General features: G+C 45.1%; 1 protein-coding gene across 1 annotated transcript in view; it reads right to left on the bottom strand.

The window, feature by feature from the left end:
* B3GAT2 (beta-1,3-glucuronyltransferase 2) overlaps positions 1 to 14,358 on the bottom strand; it is a 78,623-nt gene that overhangs the window by 26,330 nt on the left and 37,935 nt on the right. Inside the window, exon 2 of the mRNA XM_060167544.1 lies at positions 10,494 to 10,638. Coding sequence (XP_060023527.1) covers positions 10,494 to 10,638 — 145 coding nt within the window. The remainder of the gene's footprint in view (positions 1 to 10,493; positions 10,639 to 14,358) is intronic.

The following is a 14,358-nucleotide window of genomic DNA, read 5'->3' as shown; positions in this document are numbered from 1 at the left end:
GGAGTGAATGACTGGCTAGGGGGCCATCTTCATCTGGGTGCCGGCAAAGCCTCCGCTGAAAGAGGGACCTGGGAGGTGGGGAGCAGTGTGGCCCCAGGAAGCCCGGGCAGGGCTGGGTCTCCCCTGCATCTGCAGGCCTGCAGGACAGCACACCCACAAACTTTAGTCCAGGGATGTGACCTTTTTCCCCCCTAATATGCAGTTTTCTATTTCAAAACAACTACTCTTCTGGTCAACAGAATATTCTAATTACCCAAGATGACCATATCTTCTGCTCCTAAGTTACAACTCAAAGGTAACACAACAGATCACACCAATTAAATCGACCCCAAGTTAAAGGGACTATATCTGCTGTCCACATACCACTCAAGTGTTAAAAAGACCTAAATTTCTGCTGACTTGTGAGCAGAATCTGAAATGGCTCGTTACAATTTCTAAGTCCCCGACAGCTGTCCCATAAGAGCTGCCTTGGCCTTCCGCTCCCTCACCTCGGCCTCAGCATCTTGCCCCTGGATCCCAGCGGCCTCCAGGCCCCCCTCTGCCACGGTCCAGGCCCTACTCAGAACATTCCAGACTCCCCAAGGCCACAGAGATGAGGGCAGAGGTCTCCACCGCCCCCCGCCCAGTCGGGCCTCACAGCCCGACCCCAGCTCCCTCTCTTTAGAGCCATGGGCTCGCGGTCCTCCACTCCCACCCCGCTGGCCCGCGTGGAAGGCGCCCCTTAGATGTAAACCCAAAGCATCCACCTGCACCTCATCTCGTGCCTCGTGGGGAGCCGGTCATGCACGGTCGCCCCGTTCCCTCTGCTGGGCGTGCGCTGGGTGGAGCGGACCCTGCACCCCCGACGGCCCTCTGCCCAGCAGCCTCCGGGGAACTCAGTGTCTTGTCACCTCTGCTCCGTGGACCCTGCAGACGTCCAGCCCCCAGCGCACAGTCCTTCACCTTCCTGGGTCTTGTTTCCTCGTCCAACTTGGCCCCTCACGTGGAGGAAGGGGAGGATCTGCCCAGGTGAACGCGTCCATCTAAAGTCCCGAGTCCTCCTTGTTTCCTCTCCTTTGGGACCTTCAACACTTACCTCTTTTGCCTCAAAAACGGCACCCCTCTGGCCTCTCACGGATCAAACTGCCCACCCTCTCTGCTCTGTTGGAAACCTGACGTTGCTCGGACGACCCTGCTGAACTTTCACTCCCCTTGCTGTCGGGCCTTTGTCCTCCCATGTCCCCCCTTCCAGGGAACAGTCTCCCAGCCGTCCGGCACTCTCCCCTCTCACCAGCTTGTCCACATCCGAGACAAGAGACGCCTGACAGCCGAATTCACGACTCTCCACCTCTTCTCCAGGGACTGTGGTCACCCCTCCCCCCACTCCTTCCTGTTGGGCCCCGCCCCCTTCCGGGGCTCCTCCCCCTGCAGCCCCACTCCGGGGCTGCTCCCAGGACGCACTCTGAGGCCTCGCCCGGCCTCCCCGTGGGAGCGCATCCCTCCCCCCGTCCCCCCCCCCACCCCTCGTGGAAGCCACTCCATCCCCAGGGCTGCAACACACCATCCACAGGACACCAAGACCCTCGCTCCGTTTTGTAAGCTGCAAGTGATAAATAGTTTTATCACTGTATAGCCATGTCTCATCGGCCATGACAAAGTGACCCCAGGACACCCCTTAACTCACCCTTTGCTTTTGAGGGTGAGAGTACTAGTAATGCGGAGATGGGGGCACTCTTCTTTATGACATCAAAGTGATCCTTTACTGAGCCTGGTAATAAAAAAATGTGTGTGGTTTTCGTGCCAGGTTCTTGGCAAGGAGCTTGTAAAACCCTTAAAACTTCCTGAGTGACAGGGGTGACTCTGCTATGCTAATGAGGTGGCTCGAGGTGGACCCTCCATGGCTTCAGGATGGGGGTGGGTACCAGAAGGACCAGCTGCGTGGTTAAAGGGTTGGAGGCCTGCACCATCCCGATCTCTGGGGAGGGACTGAATCCAAGCACGTGGCTCAGTCACGCCTATGGGATGAAACCCCAATAAAAACTCTGAACACGAGAATCTGGTGGCGCTTCCTGGGTTCTGAACACACGAATGTGCTGGGAGGGTGATGCATCCTGATTCCACATGGAAAAGGCACAGAAGCTCTTCCTTCTCTCCCAGACCTCACCCTGTGTGTTACTTCACCAGCTGATGCTAATTTGTATCTTTTAAAATAACAAGTTGAAGGCTATCCTGAGTTCTGAGTCCTTCTATTAAATGATCAAACCTGAGAGGAAAACATCACATTTATAGCCCATTCATCAGAAGTGCAGATGGCCTGGGGACACCCAAAGCGGAGCTGGTGTCTGAAGGAAGGGGACCACACCCTCTAACTTGTGGGGTCTGGGCTGCCTCTGGGTGGTTAGGGCCAGAGCTGAACTGTAGCACACCCGGTTGGATTTTTACCAGAATAAAGTCCCTGCAGTGTGCCGGGGACTCAACTGGAAACAGTACGTCCTTCACGTAGGGAGCATAGTGCCCTGCCTGCCACGCCCCCAGAGCTAAGAATACGGCGCATGCAAATGTTGAAAACTCAAAATAAGTATCTCAGCTGTAAGTTCCGAATTTTATCAAATCTACACCTCCAAGTGAGGCTGAGGATTAAGCTTTTGAGCAATGGTCCTTATTGACACCTCACTGGAAGCAGCCAAAGTGACTCTTTCACTTGAAAGCAGCTCCCTAAAAACTAAAACTAAAAACTTTGTGTGGGGCTTCCCTGGTGGCGCAGTGGTTGAGAGTCCACCTGCCGATCCAGGGGACGCGGGTTCGTGCCCCGGTCCGGGAAGATCCCACATGCCGTGGAGCGGTTGAACCCGTAAGCCATGGCCGCTAAGCCTGCGCGTCCGGAGCCTGTGCTCCTCAACGGGAGAGGCCTCAACAGTGAGAGGCCCGCGTACCGCAAAAAAAAAAAACACAAAAAAAACAAAAACAAAACTTTGTGTGCACTGTCTTGCTTTCAGGCACTGAGAACTAGCCAGTGGCCAGATGCCTGGGGTGCTGGAATTAAAGTCTGAGGCACAGGCCAGTGTAGACAGTCCCAGGGCTCACTGGCTTGGCAGAGTGGGGTGGCCACTGACCAACTGCTGAAGCCAACTGCACGCCACAGCCAGGGCAAGGGCTGCCTCCGATGCGGTCTTTCTATCCTGTGGGTGAGTATCTTAGTTCTTGCTTCAGTAGGAATCATTAGAATTTTAAAAATTATGTCCCCATGCAAGAGGGATAATCATGACTTCTGCCACTACCACTGTGCATACAAGAAAACTTCAGGACCAGGTTTTCTCATCTCAGAGCAAAACTCACATCTGTGGTGTTCAGTGGCAAAATAGAGACAGACACGGAGTCAAGCTCCACAAACGACATGAAACATTCCAGTTCCGATGCCTGATACGCAAATAGGATTCTGGTGGAGGCTAGGCTGTGGCTTCACAGAAATACAAACAGGACAGACCCCGAGGGGCTTCTGCTGAACGTATGTTCAACCCCTCAGAGCAAGACAGCTGTGGAAATGCTATGCGTGGGCTCTTTAAGTTCACGTTTCTTTCTTTTTTTTTTTTAAAGGAATATGTATGATTTTATTTATCTTTTTGTTTAAGAAATATTTTCTTTTTTTATTGAACTATAGTTGATGGATAGTATTATGTTAGTTTCAGGCATACTACGTAATGATTTGATATCTGCATAACCTGTGAAATGATCACCACGATAAACCTAATGATCATCTGTCCTCAAAGTAATTACAATATTACTGACAATAGTCCTTATGCTGTATATTATATCCCCATGGCTTATTCATTTTATAACTAGAGAACCTCTTAATCCCCTTCACCTGTTTTGCCCACCTCCCACCTCCTCCCTTCTGGCAACTACCTGTATGTTCTTTGTATATATTAGGATGTTTTCATTTCGTTCTGTTTTGTTTAGATTCCACATATAAGTGAGGTCATACGGTATGACTATCTCTAGCTTATTTTACTCAGACTTATAACCTCTATATCCATACATGTTGTCACAAAGGCAAGATTTCATTTTTGATGGCATCTTTAGGATTTTCTATATATAGTATCATGTCATCTGCAAACAGTGACAGTTTTACTTCTCCCTTTCCAGTTTGGATTCCCTTTATTTCTTTTTCTTGTCTAACTGCTGTGGCTAGGACTTCCAATACTATGTTGATGAGTATGGCCATTGTTGTCTTACTCCTGATCTTAGAGGAAATGCTTTAAGCTTTTCACCGTTGAGTATTATGGCTGTGCTTTTGTTGTATGTGGCCTTTATTATATCGAGGTACATTCCCTCATTACCAACTTTGCTGAGAGTTTTTATCATAAGTGAATGTTGAATTTTGTCAAAAGCTTTTTCTGCATCTATTGAGATGATGTGATTTTTATTCTTCAGTTTGTTAATGTGGTGTATCACATTGATTGATTTGTGGCTATTGAACCAGCCTTGCATCACTGGGAAAAATCCCATTTGATCATGGAGTGTGATCATTTTAATATATTGTTGAATTCAGTTTGCTGATATTTTGTTGATATTTCTGCATCTATGTCCACCAGTAATATCGGCCTGTAAATTTCTTTCCCCTTCCTTCCTTCCTCCCTCCCTCCCTTCTTTCCTTCCTTCCTTCCTTCCTTCCTTCCTCTCTTTCTTGTGTCAGTGGTGTCTTTATCTGGTATCAGAATGATGCTGGTCTCACAGAACAAGTTTGGAAGCATTCCTTCCTCTTATAATTTTGGAATAGTGTGAGAAGAATAGGTATTAACTCCTCTTTAAATTTTTGGTAGAATTCACCTATGAAGCTGTTTGGTCATGGACTTTTGCTTGTTGGGAGTTTTTAACTTACTAATTCAAGTTTATTAGTGGGAATTTGTCCGCTATATTTTCTATGTCCTCCTGATTCAGTCTTGAGAGATTGTACATTTTTAGGAATTTATCCGTTTCTTCTAGGTTGTCCATTTTATTGGCATATAATTTTTTGTAGTAATGTTTTATAACCCTTTGTATTTCTGTGGTGCTCATTGTAAGGTCTCCTTTTTCAGTTATGATTTTATTTATTTGGGCCGCCTCTTTTTTTCTTGATGGGTCTGGCTAAAGCTTTATCAATTTTTTTATCTTTTCAAAATACCATTCTTAGTTTCATTGATCTTCTCTATATTTTTTTCCTAGTCTCTTTTTCATTTATTTCTACCCTGATCTTTATGATTTCTTCAACTAACTTTTGGTTTTGTTTGTTCTTTTTCTAGTTCCTTTAGGTGAAATGTTAGATTGTTTATGTGGGATTTTTCTTGTTTCCTGAGGTGGCCTGTATCCCTATAATCTTCCCTCTTAGAACTGCTTTTGTTGTGTCCCATAGATTTTGGTACTTTATGTTTCCATTTTCATTTGTCTCCAGGTATTTTTCGATTTCCTCTGTGATTTCTTCAAGACCCATTGGTTGCTTAGTAGCATGTTGTTTAGTTTCCACATGTTTGTGTTTCTTGCATTTTTTTCCTGTACTTGATTTCTAGTCTCATAGTGTGTGGTCAGAAAAGATGCTTGATATGATTTCAATTTTATTACATTTATTGAGACTTGTTTTGTAGCTGTCATGTTATCTATCCTGGAGAATGTTCCATGTGCACTTGAAAAAAATGTGTATTTTGCTGTTCTTGAATGAAATGTTCTCTATATATCTATTAATTCTATCTGCTTTAATATGTCATTTAAAGCCATTTTTCATTATTGATTTTCTGTCTAGATGATCTGCCCACTGATGTAAATAGGGCATTGAAGTTTCTACTAACATTACTATCATTTTTCTCCCTTCATGTTTGTTAATATCTGCTTCATGTATTTAGGTACTTATAATGGGTGCATACATATTTACAATTGTTGTTGGATTCATCAATTCTTGTTGGATTGATCCCTTTATCTATATCTATAATATTCTTCTTTGTCTCTTGTTACTTCTTTGTTTTAAAGTCTTCCATCTGATGTAAGCATTGCTATCCCTGCTTTTCATTTCCATTTACATGAAATACCTTTTCCGTCCCCTCACATTCAGTCTTCATGTGTCTCTAGATCTGAAGTGAATTTCTTGTAGGTAGCATATATATGGGTCTTGTTTTTTACCCATTTGGCTCCTCTGTGTCCTTTGATTGGAGCATGTAGTCCATTTACATTTAGTGTAATTATTTCACATCTTTTTGTTTGTGTATTTCTTAACTACTTTGGCAGATACAGATGATTCTATACTTTTGTCTTTTGACCTTCCTACTAGCTTGATAAGTGGCTGACCTACTACATTTACCATGTTTGCTTTTACCAGGGAGATTTTTCCTTCCGTAATTTTCATATTTCTAGCTGTGGTCTTTTCTTTTCTGTTTAAAGAAGTCCCTTTAACATATCTTGTAAATCTAGTTAGTAGTGCTGAACTCCTTTAGCTTTTGTCTACCTTTAAAACTCCATCTTTTCAAATCTGAATGATAACCTTGCCAGGTAGAGTATTCCTGGCTGGAGGTTTTTTCCTTTCATCACTTTGCATATGTACTGCTACTCCCTACTGGCCATCAAAGTTTCTTCTAAAAAGACAGCTGATTGTCTTATTCCCTTGCATGTAACTAGTTGCTTTTGCTGCTTTTAAGATTCTCTCTTTAATAATTGCCATTTTAATTATAAGGTGTCTTGGTGTGGACCTCATTGGGTTCACCTCTTTTGGGACTCTCTGTGATTCCTGGACTTGGATATCTGTTTCCTTTCCCAGGTTAGGAAAGTTTTCAGCTATCTTTTTGTCCAAATAAGTTATCTGCCCCTTTCTCTCTCTCTTCTCCTTCTGGGACCCCTATAATGAAAATGTTAGTACACTTGATGTTGTTCCAGAGATCTCTTAAACTATCCTAATTTTGTTTGTTTGTTTGTTTGTTTTTTGTGGGTTTTTTTTTTGTGGTACGCGGGCCTCTCACTGTTGTGGCCTCTCCCATTGCGGAGCACAGGCTCCGGACGTGCAGGCTCAGTGGCCATGGCTCACGGGCACAGCCGCTCTGCGGCATGTGGGATCTTCCCGGACCGGGGCACAAACCCGTGTACCCTGCATTGGCAGGCGGACTCTCAACCACTGCACCACCAGGGAAGCCCTATCCTAATTTTTAAAATTCTTTTTCCTTTTCTCTATTCAGCTCGGTTGATTTCCACTACTCTGTCTTCCAGATCACTGACCTGTTCCTCTATATCATCTAATCTACTGTTGGATTCCTCCTAGTGTATTTTTTATCTCAGTTATGTATTCTTAAATTCTGTTTCATTCTTACTTATATTTTCTAGCTCATTGTTGAAATTCTCACCATGTTCATTCATTCTTCTCCTAAGTTTGGTGAGCATGTTTATAATTATCACCTTGAACTTTTTATCAGGTAAATTGCTTATCTCCACTTTGTTTAGTTCTTTTTCTGAGATTTGGAACATATTCCAAATCTTGTTCCTTCATTTGGAACATATTCCTTCATTTGGAACATATTCCTCTGTCTCCTCATTTGGCCCAATTTTGTTTGCTCTATGTGTGAGGTGGGTCAGTTACATTTCCCAATCTTGGGGACGTGGCCTCATGCAGAAGATGTCCTATGAAGCCCAGCAGCCCCTTCCCCTCTCATCTCCAGAGCTACATGCTTTAGGGGTGCCCCCTCTGTGGGCTGCACGCATCCTTCTGCTGTGGCCGGGATGGCGACTGTGGGTGTGATGGTAGCGGGCCTGGGCCCTGGCCTGGCTGGCTGTGAGGCCGTTCCTCTCGCAGGGGTGCAGGCCTGCTGGAGGGCGGGGTAGCATTCTCACATGGTTGGCTGCACATTCCGTGTGGGCCTCCAGGCTGGTGCTTGCCCACTGGAGGGCAGAGCTAGGTCCCCATAAGGCTGTCAGTTTCATGTTTTTTAATCAGTTTGTGGCAGTCCAAGCGAGACGCAGGCTCCAACGCAGTCCCCTCACTCATCCATCAGAACGACTTTTAAAGCAGTGATCCTCAGGCTTTCCTGGGTACAGCAGGGAAGCGGGCTTCCAGCTTTCTACTCTCTAGAGATTGTGAGTGTATGTGTGTCTGTGTGTGTCTCTTGAAAATGAGGTGGGAAGTACCATTTGTACATGAACATCCAAAAGCCCTGTTCTCTCTTCCCACTAAGAGTAAATGAATCATATGGAATCTAAACAAAGCTATAAAATTGCAAGTTTTAGAATGAGAACAAATGGCTCAAAGTCAGAGCTTTATCTCATCAACCAAATCCCTCTCACTTAAAGGTTTCCAAAAATATCAATAATTCACTGAAAACTAATTTGCAAAGCAAATTCACATGTGAAGAAACTAATTTAGTGTTTCAAAAGTTGTTTTCTTTGAGACAGAAATTTTATTCCGATTTTAAAATAAGGATAATTAATAAAAACAAGCAAATCAATCATATTTTACAATAGGTCTTATATTATGCTTTGAAAATCTATTAAAGTGCTTTTAAAAATCCAAACACCAGTCATGTCATGGAGAAGTTTCCCAGAGATTCTGGCAGTGACAGAGTGTGAAATGTCTTGTCACCAGTCAGGCCTAATTCACAAAACCCATGTGCCCTTCTTGAATTTTAGATATATCTATTTGGATCCAAATTCCGGGGGGAACAATGCAAAATACTCGATGGGTTTACTGGATACTTGATCATCTACATAAAGTTCTTACAGCAAAATCCAGGAAGACGTATCTATGTCACCCTCACCTTGAAGTTAGCTTGAAGGGTGATGGGCAGAGAACCCATGTGGGAGACTTGAACTCCTGGGGACCAGAAGGACCAAACATCTGCCAGCCGGCTGCGTCAGCAGCCACACCCTCACTTAGAATCCAGGGACCTGGACTCTTCTTTGAGCTTCCCAAGATAGGAAGCCAGGGAAAGGGAGAACTCGTTAGCAAAGACCTCAGTGGTCATTCACGCTACTGCCTCATTCTACATGAGGAAACTAAGTCCCAGAGAAGCACAAGATTTTGCCTAATGTTCCTCAAGATTTCTGCTCAAATTTAACACTTCTGAGCAGCAGAAAACTTGATTTTCAAGACACGTTATGGTCGGCCTTATCGTTTCAGACTTGATTGAGGCGACACCCCTTTTGATAATCCTCGTCACCTTCCAAATACAGCTGACCTGCCTGTCTGTCTGCCTTCAGGAAGATTCTTTGGTTGAGATGCCAGCTCAGCTCTGCGGCTGCAAGAACTGGGGACCGAGGAATAAGGCTTGGGTTGGAAGAGGGACAGAGGGGTCAGGACGCAGGGAGGGGGCCTGGGAGGGGGGAGGGGTCAGGGAAGGGTCAGAGGTCTGGACCACCCTTGGGTCAGAGACCATGACACACAATCCCACAAAGCTGGCCCTCAGGAAACGCTGTTAAACGTTGAGTTAAAATACCCTAGTTTGTCTTCTCCCATGAAGCAGGGCAGCAGGCCGGCCATCCCCAGTGCTTTTCCACAGCAGCTTTTATTCCTAGCACTCTTCATAACCTCGCTCCCTCAAATTTATAGTATTTTCAGAATAAAATTCATGAAGCCAGTCAGAACACAGCCTCCATCCCATCACAATTCTGAGCAGTGATTCTGACTACAGCTGGGAAATAGCACACAAAAAGATCGGCCAAGCACAGGCTGACAGACAGACAGACAGAGCTCTGTTTCGGCGCTGAGATGGATGAGATCAATTTTGAAGCTTCTCTGCCTTCATATTCTAGGTTACAGACATCAGTGATTTTAGCGATTTTTTTTCTCTTTTGCCTCCAAAGCCTCATGTTTCAAACTGCATCGTTCCACAGTTATCACAGGCATCATGTTATATAACCCCCAGAGAATGAGTCACTTTATGATAAAGCAGCATTTTAGAATTTGTGGTCTACAGTAGGTTTTATTCAATTTAGTTGGTTGGTCAGAGAGTAAAAACTTTGAAAGACAGTTATACTCAACATTAATACCTGTTTGAAAAACCAGTAATCCAGTTTTCTATTTTTACTCTTAAATGTATCAATAAGGACTAATGTCTCGATCAATAAGCATCAAAATGGTTAGCTTGCCTATACCGTATCACTGTTAAATTTATCAGTACGCATGGGATATATTACAACCAGTCGGACTTGCAGAGCGAGGCATGGACAGGCACAGGCTGTAGACCCCTGTGAGGCCGGGGCCAGGTCTGTTTCTCACTGCCCAGCTCCCTGCCGCCCAGCCCAGCACCTGGATGAAGGGATGGCTGCGTGGACAGGTGACAAATGGAATGGAATGAGTGTTTCCTAATCACTCCCCGAATCAATTACCCCTTGAATCACCCAACCAGCCTTCTCTGAAGGTTTAAACGTTCATCTGCTGAACATAACACAACGTAGGGTTTAAGCAAAGCGGTCTTTCAAAGAGTCCTGCCTTCGGTACAGTTACACACGGGGGTGGGGTGGGGGGACGGGAAAAACCCGGCAGGAACAAACCCCACGATCTACGTGCTCACCTGCCATATCGATGGCAAAGGGCCTGTCTGCTCTCCAGCCGGTGTACCAGCCGACGACCTTCCCGTTTTCCACCAACGGACGTTCATAGCGCCGCCCGCCAACCAGGCCCACTGGCCACACAGAGACCTTGCGCGTCGTTCGCATCTACAAAAGGGGAAAGAGATGCAGTTGAAGCTTCCTTAGGGGAAGGAACCTGTGAGCCACAGAAGAAACGGGGGGAGTGGAGATTTCCGAATGGTGAAGGTTTCCGAGCGGAACCAGAACCCTCCTGCTGGCAGACTGTCCCCCGGTTCCCTGCCGTGTGGCTGCCTGGTGCCACTGCCCTGTGCTGTCACGGACTCAGCCAGGGGCTCAGGGCTGAGAAATAAAGTGGGTCCATGTCTGAACATCGCTCATCGGAAGCTGTGACCATCAAATACTGTCTATTTGTCTCAAAGCTGGATCTTCAACTACGCTTGGTCCCCCCGCAAGTGCAAGTTCCCGACTGCCCCTTAGGCAGCCTTATTACTCAGCAACAGCAGCAATTCCTCTCAGAGGAGCCACAGGGGTTGCCTGTCTCTGATTTCTGTTTTACTGTTACAGACACAGAGCGATCTTGTCTGGGGACATTCATAACGGGATCCAGATACAGAACAGACACCAGGCACCCTCCGGACAGAAAGAAAATTGTCCCCTAAATTCGCCTGCCTTTCAAAGGCGATCAGGCCAAATTAGAGAGGAAAGGCCCACACGGGTTGCTGGAATCTCTGGTCCTCTCCAGGTACACGCTCTTAAAGACAGCCCTCAACTGGAAGTTATCTCCTGGATTTCTTTAAGGGGAAAGACATGTTGATACACAACACTGTAAAGCAACTATACTCCAATACAAATTAGAAAATAAAAAAGCAAAAACAAACAAAGACATGTTGATAACAAAGCTGGCCTCTAGCAGGTAGCACTTTGGGGGAAAACCATCACTGTCACCACCACCTCCTTCTGGAACACGTGCTGGGGCCAAGTCAGCCCATGTGGTGCCTTTCTGCAAACTAGAAAGAGCTGCCCCTTTCTCAGGTGGACACACCCATGCCGGGGCCCCTGGCTTGGCCGTCAGAGCACAGGCTGGATTTCAGCAGTGCCTACTCTCCCAGCTGGGTGTGCCACACCGCTGCACCAGGCGGACCCGTTGTTGGGATCATTATAATTTCAACACCAATGCTTGACTTTTTATTTGCTATAGAACTGGGTCATGGTCCGTTAACCAGTGATTAAAATAAAGATTATCAATCAAGGAATTATTTAATGAAAGGAAGAAAAATTATATTCTTGGCAAAGATTTTCAAGTACAATTCAAATTAAAAGTTAGACTACTGTATTAATGAAAATATAACTCGAAGCTCCCATTTGGCAAATATCCCAACTTTACTTATTTATTAATATCCCACTTCACTCCAAAGAGCAGATTCTAGAGCATGAAGCAATCCAGGTAACGAAGGTCCCATTCTATTGGTCTTCCACAAATCTGAAGTGACTGCTTTTTATAGTCTATCACTTTTTCAGTAAATTAATCACCATTGCCTTGTGCTAGTTCATACTAACTTAATTTTTTTTTAAAAAAAGTGCTACTGAAAAAAAAAAAGAGTGCTACTGAGGTATAACTGACTACAGAAAAGAGACTATGATTTTCAGAAAAGCCTGCTTATAAGCTGGCCCTTGGCCGGCACCTGGGAATCTGGCTTTTGAAGCATTCCTACGTTGATAAGGTTGTTTTGCCCGCCTGGGCCACTGAACACGTTTTCTTTTCGGGCATCTGAGATACTGGTGGGCAGAGGTGCCTATGCGACCAGCCCCCAGTCAAAACCCTGAACCTGAAATGGGTTTCAGTGGGCATAACCACTGTACCTCCATAGTTACAGCTTTGCTGCTGGAGGGAAGGTGTGCTCTGCGGTCCTTCATGGGGGGCAGAGGACACAGGAAGTGGCACATGGATTCCTCCAGACCCCTCCTCAGGTCTTTCCCTCACTGATGTGCCTACGGATCCTACTGCATCCCGCTGACACGTCTTATCCACAAGCACAATACATGCTGGGTGCTGGGGGTCCCAGTAAATCACCAAGCACGTGGGCAGTCTTAGGGACCCCTGAAAGGATAAAATACATGTTTTGAAGAGTAAAATTTGATACACTTTGACCTATGTAAATGGCCATGAACACATGGCCAAACTGAAGATAATAAACATATCCATCACCCCCAAGTTTCCTTATACTGTTTTTTTGTTTTTTTGTTTTTGTAGTACGCGGGCCTCTCACTGCTGTGGCCTCTCCCGTTGCGGAGCACAGGCTCCGGACACGCAGGCTCAGCGGCCATGGCTCACGGGCGCAGCCGCTCCGCGGCATGTGGAATCTTCCCGGACCGGGGCACGAACCCGTGTCCCCTGCATCGGCAGGCGGACTCTCAACCACTGCGCCACCAGGGAAGCCCCCTCGTGCTGTTTTTTAAAGCCATCCCTCTTTACGCTCTCCACATCCCCTAACCCCAGGCAACCGCTGGTCTCCACAGAATTTTATATGAATGGAAGCATATGGTATATACTGTGTTTTTTTTTTAATTGGGCTTTTCACTTAGAATAATGATATGGAGATTCAGCCAGGCTACAATGTGTATCAACAGTTCATTCCTTCACCTTGCTGAGCAGTATTCTACTGTGTGGATGTATGGGTGTACCACAGTTTTGTTTTGTTTTGTTAAATCCATTTACCTGTCGATGGACTTTTGGGTTTTTTCAAGCCTCTGGATATTACAGATGAAGCTCTTATGAACATCAGTGTATGAGTCTATGCAGACTTCATTATTTTTGGATAAATACCTAAGAGTGGAACGCCTAGATCACATGGTACGTGTACATTTAACTTTTTAAGAAAATGCCAAATTATTTTCCAAAGTGGTTGCGCCGTTTTACAATCCCGCCAGCAGTGTGTGAGTTCCAATCATTCCACATCCTCAACGAGACTTGGTGTGGTTGGTGTTTCATTTTAGCCATTCTAATAGGTATTAGTAGTATGTCACTGTGGTTTTAATTTGCATTTTTCTAATGACTGATTATGTTGAGTATCTTTTCATGTGCTTATAAGCCATATGGCATTGCTTCTTTGGTGAAGTATTTGTTCCAATCTTTTGCCTACTTTTAAAATGGCTTATTTCTTTCCCATTGTGTTTTGAGAGGTATTTATATAGTCTGCATACAAGTCCTTTTCTTAGATATGTGACATAAATAATTTCTCCTTGTCTGTGGCTCATCTCTTCTTTTCTTTCTTTTCTTAATTGGGGTATAGTTACTTTACAGTGTTGTGTTGATTTCTGCTGTACAACGAAGTGAATCAGCTCTATGTATATCTCTATCTCCTCCCTCTTGGGAGATATGGCTCATCTTTGGAAGGACAGACAGTTTTAATGTTGACGAAGTCCAGTGCATGCATTTGTCCTTCATGAAGAATGCTGTTGGTGTCATAGCTGAGATAGTGTTGCCTAACCCGCAGTTTTCTCCTCCTTTCTACAAGTTATCATGGATTTAGGTCTTATATTTAATTATGATCTATTTTGAGTTAATTTTGTGTATGTGATGTGAGGGACTGAAATTCTTCTCCTTTTTTTTTTTTGCATGTGGATATCCAATTGTTCCAACTGTATCTAATTGTCGCAGAACTACAGAACAGCCTTTGTACTCTTGTCAAAAGTCAGTGGTCACCTACGTGTGAGTTTCCTTCTGGACGTTCTCCCTGACCCATTGGTCCACTTGGCGATCTAATGCTACTACCACACTGTCTTGATGTACTGTGGTTTTATGACAACCGCCGTGACCAGGTGGTGTGGGTTCCCCATCTCTGTTCT

Source organism: Lagenorhynchus albirostris, chromosome 12, assembly GCF_949774975.1.
Source record: "Lagenorhynchus albirostris chromosome 12, mLagAlb1.1, whole genome shotgun sequence".
Taxonomy (NCBI): domain Eukaryota; kingdom Metazoa; phylum Chordata; class Mammalia; order Artiodactyla; family Delphinidae; genus Lagenorhynchus; species Lagenorhynchus albirostris.
This window is presented reverse-complemented; position numbering and strand designations above follow the sequence as displayed.